The sequence below is a fragment of the Natator depressus genome, chromosome 1 (assembly GCF_965152275.1).
Source record: "Natator depressus isolate rNatDep1 chromosome 1, rNatDep2.hap1, whole genome shotgun sequence".
Lineage (NCBI taxonomy): Eukaryota > Metazoa > Chordata > Testudines > Cheloniidae > Natator > Natator depressus.
Window position 1 is genome coordinate 201,944,875 of NC_134234.1, and position 19,176 is coordinate 201,964,050.

At 44.1% G+C, this 19,176-nt stretch overlaps 1 protein-coding gene across 2 annotated transcripts in view; it reads left to right on the forward strand.

The window, feature by feature from the left end:
* Positions 1-1,148: 1,148 nt before the first annotated feature.
* Positions 1,149-19,176, forward strand: part of SLC22A15 (solute carrier family 22 member 15) — a 44,468-nt gene continuing 26,440 nt past the window's right edge. For both annotated transcript variants that reach the window (XM_074974450.1, XM_074974460.1), the window contains exons 1-4: positions 1,149-1,384; positions 10,436-10,648; positions 16,823-16,955; positions 18,289-18,453. In XM_074974450.1, the coding sequence (XP_074830551.1) occupies positions 1,298-1,384; positions 10,436-10,648; positions 16,823-16,955; positions 18,289-18,453 (598 nt within the window). In that variant the 5' untranslated portion in view covers positions 1,149-1,297. The remainder of the gene's footprint in view (positions 1,385-10,435; positions 10,649-16,822; positions 16,956-18,288; positions 18,454-19,176) is intronic.

Below are 19,176 nucleotides of genomic sequence, written 5' to 3' on the forward strand. Positions count from 1 at the left end.
CAAATGCACTCTGGTCAGAACCCCCTGCTTATTGTAACAGCCAAAAAAACAGGAAAAGCCTGATTTTAGTGGAAGTAAGGTTTTTCTGCTTTTCCAGTCTTCACCTAAATTAATAGGGTTTTTTTCTCTCAAAAATTCATTAGGTTTTGACCAGAGTGCACAGGGGGAGAGAGGGAGGCAAAAGGCCTGGCCATAACGGGGTGAGGGCCTGGTTGCGTGTCCACCTTGGCTACATAAGCTGCCAAGTGGAAGCTGCTGTTGCTACCACAGGAAAAAAGTCTCATGGAATAACAAACGCTAAAACCTTGGTATCCTCATGTTCTCGGGAGTTTTCTTGTGAAGATCAAGGGAAAATATACTGTAATAAATTCACGGCCTCTGACCATTTGTGGTTTCCTTGATGCAGCACACTAGGCAGAGAACATCCTCAACTTTGGGGCAACATTGAGGATACAACTCAGGTCCTCTTGCTACAAAAGTTGGATCTGTCTCACTGTTTGAGCTAAGTAAATACTTAAACCCAGTGCCTGCAGCGCAGGCCCCGAGACAGGCTCGTAATTCTGTTGCCAGGGCAGTGGGATAGGCAAACACGGGCCCGGTCGTTACAGTATCCCAGCACGCTGCTTTGGGGCTGATAGTTCTCTGTGGTCTTCAGGCAAAGCTGATTTTTTTTCTTGGAAGCCTAGGTGCAGAACTGGTCCAGCACGTTCAGAGTAACTCCTTCATGGACGACCCCTCCCTCAGGAAGGCAGCCTCTGAAGCTGGGTGCTAAGCTGCACTTTGCATGCACAGCACCGCACCCCCAGTAGCCAGCCCGCTCGCCGCGACGTCCAAGACGCCACGGCAGCTGGCCCTCACTCCCCTTCTGATCGCTCGCGCCGGCACGAACGCTGCCACTCACCCTGCCCCGCCCACTTCTACTCTCGCTCCGCCCTTGTACCCCTCAAGCCCCGCCCCTTCCTTATCAATGACCGCAAAGGTGCCTACCCGTCGTCTGAGAAGAGCCGCGCTGCGCATGCGCCGGCTCGTCGAGTTCCTCCATTGCATGTTGCCCCTGTGTTCCTTTCCCGCTAAGTTGCGCATGCGTCCCTGGTTTGTCTCGCTCTCGTCTCCCGCCGCGCGAGAACGCGCATGCGCATCGTGTCTCCCGGCAAAGAGCCATCGTGTCGGTTGCCTAAACAGAGCCGCTGGCTGCTTCCCGCCCGGCCGGGGATGCGCTGCCTGCGGCCCTGGCGCAGGGGCTGGCCGGGCCCCCGGTGCTACTGCTGGGCGTGCGAGGGGGCGGGCCCGGCCCGGCATGGAGGTGGAGGAGGCCTTCGCGCTGGTGGGGCAGATGGGGCCCTACCAGGTGTATCTGTGCGCGCTGCTGGCCGTGCTGCTGCAGGTGGGGCCCGGCCCGGCGCCTCCGAGCGGGACGAGGCGGCCGGGGCCTGGTGCGGGGGCTGGGGAGGGGCGAGGTGAGGGGGCCTGTGGGGAGGGGCGGGTGAGGGGCTCTGGGGGTGTGTGAGGAGGTGTTTGGGGGCGCTGTGCCCGGGGGGGCGGGTAAGGAGGTCTGTGGGGGGGGAGGTGTCCTGTCCTGGAGGGGGGGCGAGTGAGGGGGCCTGCCCTGGGGGTGCCCTGTGCTTGGGAGGGGCGGGGGAGGACGGCGGGGGAGGGACCCGTGCATTGAGGTGCGTGTTTTTATGCTTGCACATTTCTTGTAATTCAGTGGAATTGGGAGAATTGAGTCTTCAATTTTTTTTCCCTCCCCTTAAAACGAACAAGAATTGTATAGCAAAACTCACTTCACTATTATGGTTTGAATTTTGTATGCTCCAAATTGATGATTTCTTCCTTCGCTGTAGCCTGGCTGCATTGCACAGATGGAATATCCTGCATTACTAGTCATGCTTTTGAGTCTAACTTCAATACACAATGATTTCACCTTTGTCTCTGTGTGGGTGTGGACAACTCAGGTAGATTTGTGTGGGAATTGCACAGCTCTGTCTGTGTGTGTATATATAGTGTGGCCCAGTGACAGTGATTATAGAAATTATAATCTGACTTTTGAATGTTTAAAATTCTTTGCCACATAAATGTATGTCTTTATATCTATATTTGATGTCTTTTACAGTATCTCTTTAAAAAAATCTTTAAAATAGTTATCTTTAAATTCAGACCTTAAAACATGATGTACCTGTAGATAGGAAAAGTTGGACTCCAGTTTCTTGACGCACCTGCTTCTTTCTCTACTGATTTAAAAGATATTGAACCTTTAAGCTATCTTTGGTTGCAGGACTGACTGGATGTGGGTCAGTAATCCCCCAGGTAGAGCAGGAGTCTGGATCAAATCTGCATTGGGAAGGAGGGATAGTAGGGGAATTATAATTTCTGTGATATTTTAATTTTTTTAAGGCAGTTAGTGGAAAGGTACTAGTCCTGACTCAGAGGGAATAATGAGCGAAGTGCGAGGGAGTGGGTGAAAGGTACTTGATATATGCAGTTTATTTTATGGTTGAAGAGAGTTTGTTAAAATATATCTAATATACACACACACACACTATGGGGGTTATGATGTTTTCATTAACCCTCTTCTCTCTCTCTCACCTGCACATTTTCAGAATATAAATTCCTTCAAGTCACAAGCTACTGCATGAGATAATTTTGGTATAAAGCTTCATCTTTTCCCTTCTTCACAGCCATTCCAAATCTTTTATACGACCAAATTAATCAAGCTTGTATTTTGTTAGAATTAGCTCATAAGGTCAGCCTTAAATGCTAGAAGTTATTGATGCTTTTCAGGGCAAGGAAGGTGGAGCATGCTTTGCTGCTGTTCAACACCTTCATTTTCCAAATCTCAAATACCTTTAGTCTTAAATCTACGATGTTACCTTGTCTCCTGCCTCTGGGTGATCTAGTCTGTGAAAGACGGTTAAGCACCGTAATGCTCACATTGCCAAGAGGAATAATTGGGTACCTTTCACCATCCCCTGCCATTGAGTCCTACTGCAGCAATGCCATTTTTTTTCATCTTGCTAAATTCATCTCTTTCTCCAAGGTGCAGATTTAATCTTTTTGTACTAGAAAGGTCAAAGTTTCATGACTTATTGTGTTTGGCAGTACATGTTTCACCTATTATTTGCTGAGAACAATGAGGCTGCTTGTGAATTGTTGATAAGGCAATTCAAGTGGCAGCAAAGCAGCGTTGAAAGTGTTACTGTTTTCTCTTTTTTTAAAGACAGTTGGACTGGATCTCTTGGCAACAATAATAGTCAAATGTATGAGACTATATCATTCAAATCTAATGTAAATTCATCAATACTTCATTATAAGGGCTGATTACTGTGTTTTTAATTAATGAAATACAGCTACAGTAAAAAGCGGTAATGGCTGGAATGGTGGGGTCATGGATGTAAAAGCATCCAGGATGAAACACTTCATAGAAATAATTTTAGGTTTTGGGGGTATTGTATGGGTCATCTGTTGCGCCATTACAACTTTCTGAGCTTCCTTTGCATTGCAGAGGAGCTGCACAAATGGGGGGCTAATGGGTAGGCCACCTCTCAAGGCTGTGGTTCAAGGCTTTCCTACGACTAGGACCAGGGGTTTATCATATGTAAAGGGCAGGGGCTGAGGGAGGAAAAGGGGCACAGAGAATGTTTATCAGTTTGATTTGTTTGGGTGGCAGGTACTGCCTGGAAATAGATTGATGCCCAAGACACATGCTTTTTGAGATTAACTAGGAGTGGACCTGAGGCTTCTGTGAGAAGGAGTTGCATGTGTTGCAGTTTGTCTGGCTGTATTACAAAGATTTGCTGGTATAGCTATATCGGCAAGTCTCCTAGCGTAGATGCAGCTTATAGCAGCAAAAGAGTTCTTTTGCCAATATAGTATACATCAGGTTCCCAAACAAAATAAAAAGTCAGCAAAAGGACTTTTTTTTTTTTTACTGATATAACTCAAGGTACAACTACACTACAAAGTTAAGTCAACTTAATGTAAGTCGACATCCAGCTGCCACAGTAATTAAGTCGGTCGTGAATGTCCTCACCATGCTCTTGTCGGTGGAGTGTCCTCACTAGCAACGCTTGCATTGATGCACACAGCAGTTGTACCATGGCTATCTATCCCATGGTGCAAGTAGCTGCAGGGGGCTTGGGCAAGGGTTTGCAATGCCTCATGGGACCAAAACATTGTCGCAGTGGGGAATGGGAACATGGCTTTGGCCTCCCATGATGCAGTGTCCTCCCTCCCTCCCGATATCAACAGCAAACAACTTTCTTGCACCTTCTTTCGAAAGCCTGGCTTAGCTGTGCGTATGCCATAGCTTGAGAAGCATGGACCCTGCTCAGCTGTGCACTCTTGTTGTGAGCATTACAAACACCTCGTTCCTTATCCTGCGTTATTTCCAGAGCCAAGACAGGAGCCGCTGTGTGTAACATTGTGATGTCATTCAAGCAGCATTGCTGCAAGCCATAGAACGAAACAGTTCCCGGTTGCTGCTGGAGTGTCACACAGCAGCTGAACATGGTGGAGTGCCGTTTCTGGTACGGAGAAATAAGCATTGACAGGTGGGATAGGACAAGAAATAATGGGCTTAAATTGCAGCAAGGGAGGTTTAGGTTGGACATTAGGAAAAACTTCCTAACTGTCAGGATGGTTAAGCATTGGAATAAATTGCTTAGGGAGATTGAGGAATCTCTATCATTAGAGATTTTTAAGAGAAGGTTAGACAAACACCTGTCAGGGATGGTCTCGATAATGCTTAGTCCTGCCATGAGTGCAGGGGACTGGACTAGGTGACCTCTCAAGGTCTCTTCTAGTCCTCTTCTATGATTCCTGTGTAGTGCAGGCTGGAGTGCATTTGGGGCATTGAGTTGCCATGATCAGCTGATCTGGCGAGCTCTCCATGCTGATCCCACAAGAAATGGGAATTCAAAACTTCCCGGGGCTTTAACAGGGGAGGAACTGTTTTCTGTGTACCTGGCTGCTCTACAGTGGAGTAGAAAACGATCTCCAGAGCGGTCACAGTGGAGTATTGTGGGTCACCTCCTGGAAGCCAATTCAGTCAACTTACACAATGCTGCTTCTACACTGCCTCTCTGTTGACCCATCAACATCTAATTAAGTGCTACGCCTCTCACAGAGGTGGATTGATTAAATCGACATTATAGGCAAGTTAGGTCATCAGAAATGACCTGTAGTATAGATGCATACGTTATTAGGTGGCTTCTGTCGACCTAAGTTTGTATTGTAGACCTGGCCTAAGCCTACACTAGGGCTTATGAGTGTGGAGGAAGGGGGGGGAAATGAAACTCTACCCAACATAGCTATGTGAGCAAAAGTTTAAATGTAGACCAGGCCTAAGAAAATATCTGACTTCATGTAGGTGGTTTTTGCTCCAAACTGGAAACTGACCAATATGACCATGAAATCTGCTTCCACCCAGGAAAGGGACCACACAATGCTTGAAAAATTTACCAGGTGCCATGCCAGCATGGAAGTTAGAGGCTTCCTGGGCCATCCAGGAGCAATACTCTGAGAAACTTTCTCCTTCATCCCCCAGGTACCAAGAATGAGGATGAGTAGACAGAGGGTGCTGCTGCTGCACCCTGTGGTGAGCACCCCAATTCTAATAATTGGTTTGAAAAAAGAAACCAAAAACCACAACTTTAAAGGTGACCAAGAGAGGACTTGTTAAAACAACCCAAAAATATTGTGCTTGCTTCTTTTTGACTACTATATGATAAAGAATGTGTAATTTTTTTCTTAAAATGTGTTCTTTTGTGTGTGAGTGTTCACTTTTACATCAGTAGTATTAGAAATGCCAACTCTAGTCTTTCTTGGTTTTATTGGAGGATATCCAGGTTGTCTTGGAGTTTTTTTATGATGAGAACAGACACCTTGGTATCGGGAGCAGAGGTGATGAGATATTTTTGTTAGATATTGACTTAACATATTAATATTTTGGAAATTAACTTCAAAACTTTAACAGAATAGTTTTAAACAGTCTGACTAAAAATCTATTCCCCTCTGTAACGCTGCCTGAAGTGGCTCAAGAGCGAGAATATCAACCTCAGGGCTGACTGTTAGGAACCAGGGCACAAACCCAGAATTGGTTGTGAATTCTATAGTTAGATTTTACCAACCAGTTATCAAGTGTAAATTCCTCAGATTCTGTAACAGCCTTAGCATGGAGTCAGAGAGGCCCCTTGCATACTCTAATCTGTGTTGCCACCCAGGTGAGCTTACCTTTTGGATTGGTCCCTTATACCAAAAATCACAGCAATATTGAGGTTACTCCCAGTCTTAAAGGACCTGTCACTCTACCTCGGGTCAGTTGCACTTAGTTCTCACACCAAAGACAATGGTTGTAGTCAGTCCTATAATAAATTATATAAAGATTTATTATGAAGGAAATGCACCTGGCAGTTATTTACAAGGTTTAAGCAGGTACATGTCGATAAGATTGTAATTTATTTGTGTAGGTTTCCAAAGGTAATAAAAGCTTCTATAATCAGCAAACTCTGTATCTCTTTTAGGGCTATCCCTAAGCAGCTGGGTATCTCTTGCTTATGCCTAGAAACACTCCCTCCCCCCCGCCCCCCCACCGGTTCAAATAGCATAGATACCCCTAATCCCTTTTATACAGGGTTTTAATCACCCTGCTGCCATGTGCTCTGAGCTGCAAGCTCAGCTGATAGGAGGAATCCACTTGCATGACTCATCTTCACAGGCAGGGGAGGTGGATGGAGACAGCAGAACAACAAATGTCTTTTGTCCTCTTTAAGATCCCACAGTAGTCCATCTGATGTCAATGGACCTTTCCTGTTGGGAAGGACATAATGTCTTCTGTTGAAGATCAGCCTTTCACGCTAATTAATGTCTCTTTCCTGTCTGGTGACTTACAGTCACAGAGGCTCACAATGCAATGGCTCAAATATTACCTTACAATATGGGATTCAGATGTTATAAATGAAACTATTGCATACAACAACGCCCAAGCAGTCAATAAAGCCTAAATACTGAACATTCTTTTAATTCTAATGCCTATTTTAACAATACTAACACACAAGTGAGCCAGACTGATTCCAACTGTGCATTTGTCAGGGTTCAGTTGAGACATGGGTACTTGGGCATGAGCTGGCACCTGGTCTCCCAGGGTCACACTCTCTCAGTTGGTCAGCTTGCACTTTCTTTGCTCTTATGGTGATGTAATTTCACAGGTTTGCTAGTCATCAGAGTTTTCTGGGCAAGACAGGATCTGAATTTTGGTTGTTTTTTGTGTTAAGCACATTAGAAAAACTACATATTTGAAGCCTACCGCATCCATCGTAAAGAAGAAAAAAGGGCATATGGCTATTTTTCCCTTTTGATGGTCACCTATTAATATAAATCAGTGCTTTATCTGTGTGGAAACAATAGCATCATTGTGTGGAGCAAATTCAAATGTTACAGGACTGTAAGGCAGAGTGTAAACTAAATGGCATGATTTTGCCTTATTTTATTGTATAGGGTGAATACCAAATTGAAAATAAAAGGCCTAGTTCTCTACTACCTTGCAGAATTATTTACCCATTGCAAAATTAATGTAAAACATTAGTGTTCTGATTGTGTAACATCACATCCCCACAAATTATGATAAAATAGAAATTTGGCTTTTATTTGTCTTCTGGATTTTTTTACCTGTGATGTTGATCTGGGTCATATTTTCAAGCTTTTCTCTACAACTATGAGGGCCAGGAACTGTTTTTAAATGAAAGGTGAGATTCTCACTTAATTTCAGAAGCTAAGACTTTGAGAAAACACTAAATGTCTCCAGGCTTATGACAAAATTGAGTTGGCAACATTGCTGTTGGCAAAAAAGCTCTGAGGAGCTTTGGGTTAAAACAGTCTTATAACAGTGAGTCCAATAAGCTGTAATGCAGAAATATGTTCTATATTTAATAGCAGCAAGATATGTCCCGAATATTTCATGTACTTTTTAATTTAAAGGACCGATTCAAGGGACCTATTTTTAAAAATAGGCTTTTAAAAATTGTTCTTCTCTGTGTATGCTGTTACTCGTAGAAAACTTGCAGCTGAAATCTTTCCATGCCAAAATATCTATCTCCTCCCATTGTACACTTGTATCTATCTATCTTTGGATTGAGTGCTCTGTGGAGTAGATTTCTTTTAAAGGAAAAATGAGTATTGTGCTTCCATTCCCCAAACCAAATGTGTCAAAATATTTTACTAATTTAAGGGTGCTGCCTGTTAACTTGGTAATAAATGTATTTTGGGCTTATAAGAACCCTTGAATCCTCAAGTGTTGTTTAGACCAGGATAGCATTATTTGATCTTTTGTTTAAATAAGATCACACAATCCAGCAGACCTAGGAGATATATCTGGTAATGCCACAAACAACTTTATAAAATCTTCCCTTATTTTTTCTGATTTCCGGTTGGGGGATTTCCATTTTTACAGAAAGTCTTAGAACAGTAGTTTTCAACCTGGAGTCTGGACACCTTGAATTTGTAGACTGGTGGTCTGTGGATCTTCTTTGTTAATGGGGAAACAACTCGCTATTGTACACACTACAGCTTACGTCGGTATAAGTTATGTCGTTCAGGGATGTGAATAGCCACCCCCCTGAGTGACGTAAGTTACACCAACCTAAGCACTGGTGTGGACAGCGCTATGTCGGCAGGAGAGCTTCTCTCACTGACATAGCTACCACCACTCGGGGGGCTGGATTAATTAAGTTGATGGGAGAACTCTGTCCTGTTGGCTTGGAGCATCTGCACTAGCAGCACTACACTGGTGCAGCACTACACTGTAAGCTCTGTAGTGTAGCCATAGCCTCAGTCTTCAGGCAGCAATGTTCCCTGCTGTAGGCCAGACTAGGGCACTCTGGATTTTCAGTGGGCTTTTTGACTAAATAAAAAGCGTCTGTCTGATCCCTGACTCATCTTTGTCAGGTTGGTAACAAAAATCCGTCACACAATCTGCCTGAGGCGTCAGGTGATCAGGCTGAGGCCGCAGGATCTTTAGGGGAGGAGATGAAGGAGCAAACCAAGCATCTAAGTTTTAAAGCTTTATTGATAAAATAGTAGTGGAGAGTGCTGGGAGGAGGGGGGTTCCCCACATCACTGAGAGGAGGGAAGAAAGCGTTAGTGCCCCAAGCCCTAACCCACTTTCATACTCACACCTGCACTACCCGAGGCTGGCCAAGCCTAGGTGTAATGTAAGAAGAAGGGGTGGACGGGAGTTCTTGTCCCGTGCATGGGTCATCCAGGGTCCGCTGTTGATCTCCAGGTCTCTTCGGCTCTTAGAAGGGTTTTTAAGTTCTGGGTTCTTTTGGGGGCATTTCGTTCAACGACCTCTGTTTATGGTGCTTTTTGTACCAGTCCAAACCAACTTTCTGTGGCCGCCTCAGCTTTCCCAAAACACACCGGCTCCAGGGACATGAAACTCTGCTTCGCCCCCACCCGTCGTCTCACCTGTTTGCAATCTCTGCAGCCCTGATTCAGTTTACTTTTTCTTTTCTCATGGCTGGCTGGGGCTGAGTGAAATCTAAACACAGCTGCAGACTTCTTGTCGAGTGCCGTGACCTTGGGTTGGGGCCAGTGTCTTATTGTCGAATTGAGCTAGCTAGCTGTAGTGTCAACTTAACCCGTGCTCTGCTCTCTTCTTCCTTCCCCCTCTGGCCTCTCGCAACCTGCAAAGGAATCTTCCACCCCACACTCACACCTTTGACCTTCCCAAAATGTTTGCGAAGCTTGCAACAGCATTAGCAATATACAATGCTAATCTGCCTCTCCCAGGGGACCCCTTGAAAGAGGGGGCCATTGGGGTGTGACAGTTGCGTGTGTGTATTAATATAAAGAAATCAATTGATCAGGTTTGTAGAAGACACCAGTGTTGGGAATGTAGCAAACAGGAGGACACAATCAAACTGCAATGAGATCTGGAGAGATTTGATTGGTGATGGGGGTGTCTGCTGTAGGCAATGGGGGGATATGTGGTTCAAATAGTAAAATGTCCCCCAAAGGGGACGAAGTGAACAGTACAGACATAAAATCACAAGATGGAAAAGAATGTAATCTAGTTCCATTGAAATGCATTTTCATCTTGTTTTCTTGATACTCTTCTAAATACTCTTTTATGTATCCAAGCCCTGTATTTCCTGTAGTTGTCACTGGGTTCTTAAGGTTGGTGGGAAAGGAGGTATCCACAAAGAGGGTTTCTCAATAGGTGATCCACGCTCTAAAAGCATGTGAACCACTCGTCTGGAATCATGATACTGGAGTATATGATGTTAGATATTGGGGACCAGTCAAAGCATCTTGAAGTCATAAGAGAATCTAAAAAGACAGGAAGGGCATTTTAATACTGACTTGAAATCTCTGTGGATGAAATGTTGCTTTTTTGGTGTTGGGTTAGCATCTTTGATTGTTGTCTGTTTTGTTTCAGCTCTATGCAGCTACTGAAGCAATCCTCATTGCGCTAGTAGGGGCGACACCTCCCTACCACTGGGACTTTGAAGAGCTCTCAGCTAATCAAAGCCATAGCAACCAGTCAACTAATGAAGAGAGAGCCTTTGGGGAATGGCTTCTGACAGCCAATGGGAGTGAAGTTCATAAGCATGTGCACTTCAGCAGCAGCTTCACATCAATAGCTTCCGAGGTATTAAATAATGAAATGGGTTTCTCAGCCCAGTGTGAGATTAATACATCTCATGGGGGCAAAGTGGGAGGAGTAGAGGAGCTGGTTGTACAATTTTCTTGTCTTGGTTTCCAAACCAATGAGTGTTTTGATTATCAAAGAAGTAGGTGCTTTAGTCCAACTGGAGAACAAGTTGTCTGTTCAAATGTATGAGTGGAAACAACAAACCAGCCTTGTTCTGCTGTATAGACCTTGCTCATTTGGGTCTCCTCCAAAACTTTAATAAGTTTCCCATATGGGAGTTGTACATTACACTGTTGCATGTTTCTAGAAGTGGATTGGAACTGAGAAAAAGGATCAGTGGCATTAGTGTTCAAAGTTCTGCATGGTGGCTGTGTTCTTCCTCTGTAATTTTTGTCATTCTCATGGTGGGGCTTAATTCATAAATAGTGCTATGCTTAAATATACCCCAGGCTGCTCTGTAGCTCCTCCATAGCAGGAGCTGTTTAAGGTATTCCAGGGTGAGGTTTAGGGTTTATAGGTATGGAGTATAAGTTTTTGCAAGTATCCCTCCCATGGTTCCTATGTAATTCCCCATATAAACTACTCCGGTCTGTACTGGGGTGGGGATTTGGACAGTGCATGAGATGCTGTGGAGCTAGGCCTTAGATCAGGGGTTGGCAACCTTTGAGAAGTGGCATGCCAAGTCTTCATTAATTTAAGGTATGGCTTGCCAGTAATACATTTTACTTTTACGGGGGCCAGTGGACGGAACCCCAGACTGGCAGCGGGCTGTGTGGGGCTGTTGGCCAGGACCCCAGGCCGGCAGCGGGCTGAGCTGCTCAGCCCATGGCCAGTCTGGGGTTCTGTCTGCCAGCCCCTGCCAGGCGGGGTCCCGGCCTCTGGCCCCGCTCAGCCCGCTGCCTGCCTGGGGTTCCGATCATCCAGGCAGGCAGGCAGCGGGCTGAGTGGGGCTGGCGGCCGGGATCATGACTCGCAGCAGAGTGCCCCCCAAAATCAGCTCGCACGCTGCAGGTTGCCCACCCCTGCCTTACATACACATTAATGCTAAATTAGCATATGTAGTTGCCCATTTTGAGCACATTTACTTGTAAATGTAAGACCTGAATTTAGACCTGTGCAGTTTAGCCAACTGGTAGTGGTTATAAATGTATGGTCAATGTCCAGAGGTATTAATTTAGCTTGGACATGTGTTTTAAAAAAACTCAAACTTCATTGGTTGAGTAAGGCTATGTTTTAGTCATGGGTATTTTCAGTAAAAGTCATGGACAGGTCACGGGCAGTAAACAAAAATTCATGGCTCGTGACCTGTCCATGACTTTTACTGAAAATACCCATGACTAAATCTTGAGTGCTCTGTGGGAAGTGCCATGCATACTTTGGAAGGTGGTGGCCTGGGACCCCAGCTGGTGCTGGATGGGGAGTTTGGCAGGGCTGGCAGACTCCCTACAAGGCTCTGCCTGGCACCCTGGAATAAGCAACATGTCCCTTGGCTCCTAGACAGAGGTGCAGCCAGGGGTCTCCATGCACTGCCTTCGCCCCAAGCACCAGCTCCACAGTTCCCATTGGCCAGGAACTATGGCTAATGGAAGCTGCGGGGACGGCACCCGCATGTAGAGGCAGTGCACAGCGCTGCCTTGCCACCCCTCAGCCTAGGAGCCGAGGGAGGGACATGTTGCCTCTTTTGGGGAGCCCTCCAAGGTAAGCACTGCCCTGAACCCTCACCCCCTCTCGCACCCCAGCCCTGAGCCCCCTCCTGCACCCAAATTCCTGCTGCCCCTGGGGGGGGGCGGGGTGCGGCGCGGTGGCCCGAGACTGCCCCAGCGGCGGCTGGTGCAGCTGGCTCAGGGGCTGCCCGAGCTGCTCAGGTGACCCCCAAGCCAGCTGCATCGGCTGCTGCAAAAGTCACGGAATCTGTGACTTTCCACGACGGTCTCTCAGCCTTAGTTACGAGCATGTTAATAAAAACTGCCAGTTTTAATACACTCCCGACTAACTGTGTTCAGAGACGCTTTCTGTGCTGCTCCATCCTGTATTATAGAGCAAAAAGAATGAAGAGTAAAAAAGAATATAATGTTCTTAACTCTAAATTTAAAATGTGATTGTGTATAATAATTTTAGTGCATAACTTAAGACAATTTAAATTGGCTATAACATTTTAAAATCTTCTGTAGACACTTCTGTATTCATCCCCTTGAATTCTTCCCCCTTGTTTTTAACCTTAAGTACGTTTGTGTATGTGTCACCAACCAATGTCTTAGGACTTAAATTCTCCATAGAGTTTTTCACATGGCGTCATTCTGTAGATAGGAGATGTAAGCAAAGAACAAATAAAAAATAATTAAGGAAGTGCTTACACAAAATGTTTGTATCTGAACCCTCATATTTTGGAAAAGTTCAGAATTGGATCTGAACTTTGCAGCACAGATTCATCTTTTTAAAAATTCTGCATCCTACTAAGATAAATGTAAACTACAGCATGTTTCGGGTCTGCTAGGGGTATAGTGCATATTTGGAGACGATCACCTCACACTAAACTGGGAGGAGAGGTAGATACACTGGAGGGTAGGGTAGATACAGAGGGCCCTAGACAAATTGGAGGATTGGGCCAAAAAAAGTCTGATGAGGTTCAGCAAGGACAAGTGCAGAGTCCTGCACTTAGGACGGAAGAATCTCATGCACCGCTACAGACTAGGGACCAAGTGGCTGGGCAGCAGTTCTGCAGAGAAGGACCTAGGGGTGACAGTGGACGAGAAGCTGGATATGAGTCAACAGTGTGCCCTTGTTGCCAAAAAGGCCAATGGCATTTTGGGATGTATAAGTAGGGGCATAGTGAGCAGATCGAGGGACGTGATCGTCCCCCTCTATTCGACATTGGTGAGGCCTCATCTGGAGTACTGTGTCCAGTTTTGGGCCCCACACTACAAGAAGGATGTGGAAAAATTGGAAAACGTCCAGCGGAGGGCAACAAAAATGATTAGGGGACTGGAACACATGACTTAAGAGGAGAGGCTGAGGGAACTGGGATTGTTTAGTCTGCAGAAGAGAAGAATGAGGGGGGGGATTTGATAGCTGCTTTCAACTATGTGAAAGAGGGTTCCAAAGAGGATGGATCTAGACTGTTCTCAGTGGTAGCTGATGACAGAACAAGGAGTAATGGTCTCAAGTTGCAGTGGGGGAGGTTTAGGTTGGATATTAGGAAAACCTTTTTCCTTAGGAGGGTGGTGAAACACTGGAATGCATTACCTAGGGAGGTGGTGGAATCTCCTTCCTTAGAAGTTTTTAAGGTCAGGCTTGACAAAGCCCTGGCTGTGATGATTTAGTTGGGGATTGGTCCTGCTTTGAGCAGGGGTTGGACTAGATGACCTCCTGAGGTCCCTTCCAACCCTGATATTCTATGATTCTTTGTGGTATTCTAAAGGTTTTAGCCTAGATTTTTCAAAAGTGATGCAATTTTTGGGTGCCCAACTTGCAGCATCTTAAAGGAGCCTGACTTATAGAGATGCTGAACAACCACACGGTGAAAGGCCTCCTTCTTTAGGCATGTCATAATGAGCACTGAAAATATCACCTCTTCTCAAAATCTAGACCCTTGTCGACAAGTTCTGAATGATCATGTTTCTCATGAGATATTGGACACCATGCCATACTAGAAATTGGAGCTTTAAACTACTGGAATGGGGAGATTCTCAGACTTCAGTGTGGGATGCAGTACTTGTCCTATTGCATGGAAGGTTCTGCTGTAGTAGGCTTTAAAGTTATGAGGTAGCTAAAAGGTATTAGTTATAACTTTCCTTTTTAAGTTCTGTTCAGTTGCACTCCTAATAACTGTGGTACCTGGCTTTACAGGTGAAAAGTATAGTTCTATTAAAATACTGTCAAATGTACAAAAACTGCCTAAAAAAATTTCTGTAAAATGTTTTAATTCATGATGGAGTGGTCTAAAGACATGATCTGCATTTATTTGGGGTGATCTGCACACTGTTGTGTCTTTACAACTCATGGCCGTCACAAATTCATGCTAGAAAAAAATCGACTAACTCACAGACCAAGTATTTCATGAATTGATGTGATGTAATGGGCCTTATACAGGGGAAAGAAGTACTATGTCTTGACTACATTAAAATAAAGTTCTTCTAACCGTTTGGGTGAATTTAGAGAGCAAATTTGCTGTAACTGAATTATTCCCTGAGCTGTGACTGATTCAGAAAGCATCAAGTTTTACTCAGACACATGATTATCGGGCTTAATTAACATTTATATCAAGAATTACAATATGATTCTTGTGATATTGCAGGAAAAAAAACTGCTTAGATAATTGAAATGAGTGTGTATATGTTATCGGAGTCCTGTTCTCTAGATGTTTCCACATACAGTGGGAAAAAACATTTGAAAAATGCATGGCAATAATTAACTTTAGAAGCTAATTTTCTCAAGCATCTGGATTCCTTATGGCCATGTTACTAACTATAACAGCATGCACATATCACCCATTAAGTGATAATTCAGAATTACACATACAGTAAGACGAATCAAGTTATTTTCATGGTGTTCCTGAAATATTCTGTAGGCTTTGATTACATGCTTTTGCTGCTTCTGATGAGGCTGTTCATTACTGGGCTTCAAACCAGTTTTTTGAGCTCTGCTAGAAAAACTATATGTAACAGTGTTTGGAGCATCTGGGTAGTAGAAGACAGAAGGGAATTCAGAAGGTCAGTGCACAGATGTTTCAAGAGTGGGGAAAATGGCACAATCATACAGCCAACATGTCAGGGAAAGGATCTGGATGTTGTTATTGGGAAGTGAACACAGCAGCAATAAACAGGGAAAGGTAAACAAGATGGTTGTAGTGGAGAGAACACAAGAGAAGATAGTATCATTGAACAGTATGGAACACTTATTAGGTTCATTCTGGAATTCCTTTGTGTTGGAGGTTATTGCCTTGTAGAGGCTGCAGTATATAGACCTGCTACAAAAATGAAACTGGATCTGATTTCAATTCCAAGAACAAACCCAGCCCTATAAGAGACTTGGATGTTATCAAGTAGAAATGTTCATAATAACAAAATGGATTGTAAAGTTGACCGAGGTAATTTTTTTATTTTGATGAAGAGTTCAGGAATTAGGGGACGTATGAGGTGAATATGTGCAGAACAATTTCTTGCTAAAGATGATAAAACTTCTCATCTTCACTTTCAAGGCTTTGTACAACTCTCCCCCAGTGTTTCCCTTCTTAGCCATCAGTGTCAGCCTTGAGGCCACATGTGTTTCCTTCTCCCAGTCCTTCATTAATGCCTCTTTCCATGCTGCATCCTGTTCTTGGAATAAACTCCGAATGTCACCTAATGCTCTAGGTCTCCACCTTCTCATTCAAATCCTTTCTAGAGTCTCACTTTTTGTATTGCTAACCCCAAGAACTCAATCATGAGTTAGCCTACCCCAAAATCATGAGATTTTTGTTTGTTACATGGTTTGAGTGTTTAGGGTGCACTTGGGTCATGTTTGGCGGGGGAAGTGGGGAGGCGTATGGACCTTGACTATACCTTGATCAAGAAATTTGAACCTTCACAAAAAAATAATTTGACTATGCCTGGCCTAGATTAACAGCTCTGGAGACTCATGTTATCCACAGTACAGGTGCAATAGAGACAGTGCTTGGGAAAGGTTCTGGTCCCAGTCCGTGTCGTGTCCCCCCCCCCGCCCACCTCCCACTGCCTGCTCTTCTAAAAAAAATAAAATGCCAGTGCTTACAAAAGCAGAAAAGTAGAAGCCAACCAAATGGATCTCACTTACAAGGTAGGTCATGATGAGGAGAGCTAGGGTCATCTTTGGACCCAAATTGTGACTCTTAACTCTGTGTATGTTGCCTAGATATAATGGTCATGTACATACAGGTACATAAATGAAAGGTACATAGACAAAAAACAGCAAAGCCAACAAAAAATAATGTTCCCTTGGGGAACCTAACCTTCTTTTCAGATGTGAAAGGCATTACTGTTTTGGAGGAGGGGAGGAATTGTACAATGGACCAAAGTCTTTAGGGGGTTTGGGGTGGGGGGTGATATTTTGGTGACTGAAGTAGAGGTTGAGCTGGAGTTTTCTTTTTAAAAGATTTTTCCTGCCCAAGCTGTTCACTTCTTGGACTTTGACTAAAACTTTTTTTCTTCTCCCTAGTGGTTTTTAATTGGGAACACATCGTACAAAGTCAGTGCTGCCAGTTCGTTTTTCTTCAGTGGTGTCTTTGTTGGAGTGATCTCTTTTGGCCAGCTCTCAGATCGCTTTGGGAGGAAAAAAGTCTATCTCACAGGTAACCCACTGCAGCCCTAACAAAATGACTGGAGAGATGTCATTGTCTTGTTAGTGCCTTCATGTCTGTCTCAGAAGACACAGTAGCAGTTATCCAAGTTTTGTGGAAAGCCAAGGCATAGAGATGAATTTTGCATCTTCCACTACACACACAGAGCCCAAGTTAGGGACAAATAATCCATATTTGTGTGCTCAGTTCAGCACTTAAAAGCCTGAAGTGTTTAAGCAACCAGTTGTGAAGTTTGGACCCCCAACACATGTGCTTAAACTTAAAAGTTGGGCCCACATTGTTTGCCATGATGCTCATGATCCCTGAATGTTCCACAAAATGAAACTAAAATTTCAGAGTATCCGAGATTAATTATTCATTAACCTCTCACTTAATTGTCAAGACTCCTAAAAGTTCCAGATGAGTTTGTCATCACTTCTCAAATCATGCATGCATTGCTGGATATTTGTGAACTTAGCAGAGTTTTAAAACCCATGGACATCATGTACCATTTTCATACCATAAATTTGTTCGGGGGATTTCATGTACAGGACATATATTAAAGTTTAACACTTTTTAAAAAAAAAAAAAAAAAGCATGACATATTTTTAAGTCTTGTATTAACTCGGTGCTGGTAAAAGGTGTCTGACCCCGAACACTGAAACCCTCTAGTCACAGAACAGATACAGGGAAGATAACAGCAGTGCAAACTTCCTCCAAACTGTTTTCTGACAACAAGGAGGAGTTATGACCTGGAGAGAGAACTTCTAGGGATGAGAAGAAAAATCTGTTCATGGCCTGTTCAGTCCTGGGCTTCTCTATTGAAACTACTAACAAGATATCTTGGTTACTGTCAAATGTGATGGTGGCTTTTCTGCAGAGGAAAAACAGCTCTCTATTAACTGGTGTTGGGTACTAGTGCAGTAAATCCTGTAAAAAGAAAAGGAGTACTTGTGGCAACTTAGCAACTAACAAATTTATTAGAGCATAAGCTTTTTTGAGCTACAGCTCACTTCATCGGATGCATGCATAAATTTGTTAGTCTCTAAGTTGCCACAAGTTCTCCTTTTCTTTTTGCGGATACAGACTAACAGGGCTGCTACTCTGAAACCAGTAAATCCTGTGAAGATCACCACCTTTCTAAAGCAGTCTCCTTTAAGAGATTGCCCCAGTGTGCTTACTACAATTCTGCCCCATCATCTACATTAAGCAACAGACTTTTGTAGCTCTTGAATATGATTTGATTAGAACAGGTTTCACTGAATGTCAAGTAATGCTCATGCTAAATGCTGTCTTTCTCATTCAGGTATTTTTCTGAAATTAAATCTTACGCTTTGTCTTCCAGGTTTTGCCCTTGACATCCTGTTTGCCATTGCAAATGGATTCTCCCCCTCATATGAGTTCTTTGCAGTCTCTCGCTTCTTGGTGGGGGTGATGAATGGAGGGATGTCTCTGGTGGCCTTTGTTCTACTGAATGAATGTGTGGGCACTGCCTATTGGGCATTGGCAGGTACAGCTTTAGCTGCAACACTTTTATAGAAAACTGTTCAGCTCTAGAGATCTCAGTTTAAGCACTTGTGCCAAGAAATGCCAAATTTAATGTTGCAGACTCTGTTCCCTTGTGCATATGCATGATCATACAGTCTCTGAGCCTTGCCACATTTAATGTACACCTTAGATGAACACAGTAAATGACTTTGGGCCACTTCAGATTTCTGCACCACTAAGACTGGACACTGGCAAATGCACATTAGTTGAGTTACTCTCCTCTGCACACTACACAGCTGAACAAGCCACGCATGTATGCATGATATTGCATTCCTTCACTTAGAACTTTGGACCCAGGAAGGCACTTCTCAAGGGGAGCTGTTTGGCTGCCAAATTTCAATTCCTTCCTCCCTCATGCAGTTTTGATGTAGCAGGACTCAAAAAAAAGCCCACAATTTTTTTTATCAAACAAACCATTTCTTCTCCCCCCCCCCCCCCCCGTTTTTTTTCCTGTATTCTCCTTGTACTCAAAAGTGGCTGGACCACTTTTGTTTAAACTGCCCCCCCACCGCCCCAAAAAAAATCACCCTGTGATAAAAATCAGCCTATAAACTTAAAATAGAAGAGAGACAAGGTGGATGGGCAATATCTTTTCTTTGACCAACATCTGTTGGTGGATGAGACAAGTTTTTGAGCTTTTCAGAGGTCTTCAGGTCTGGAAAAGGTAACAGAAGTTGGTCCTACA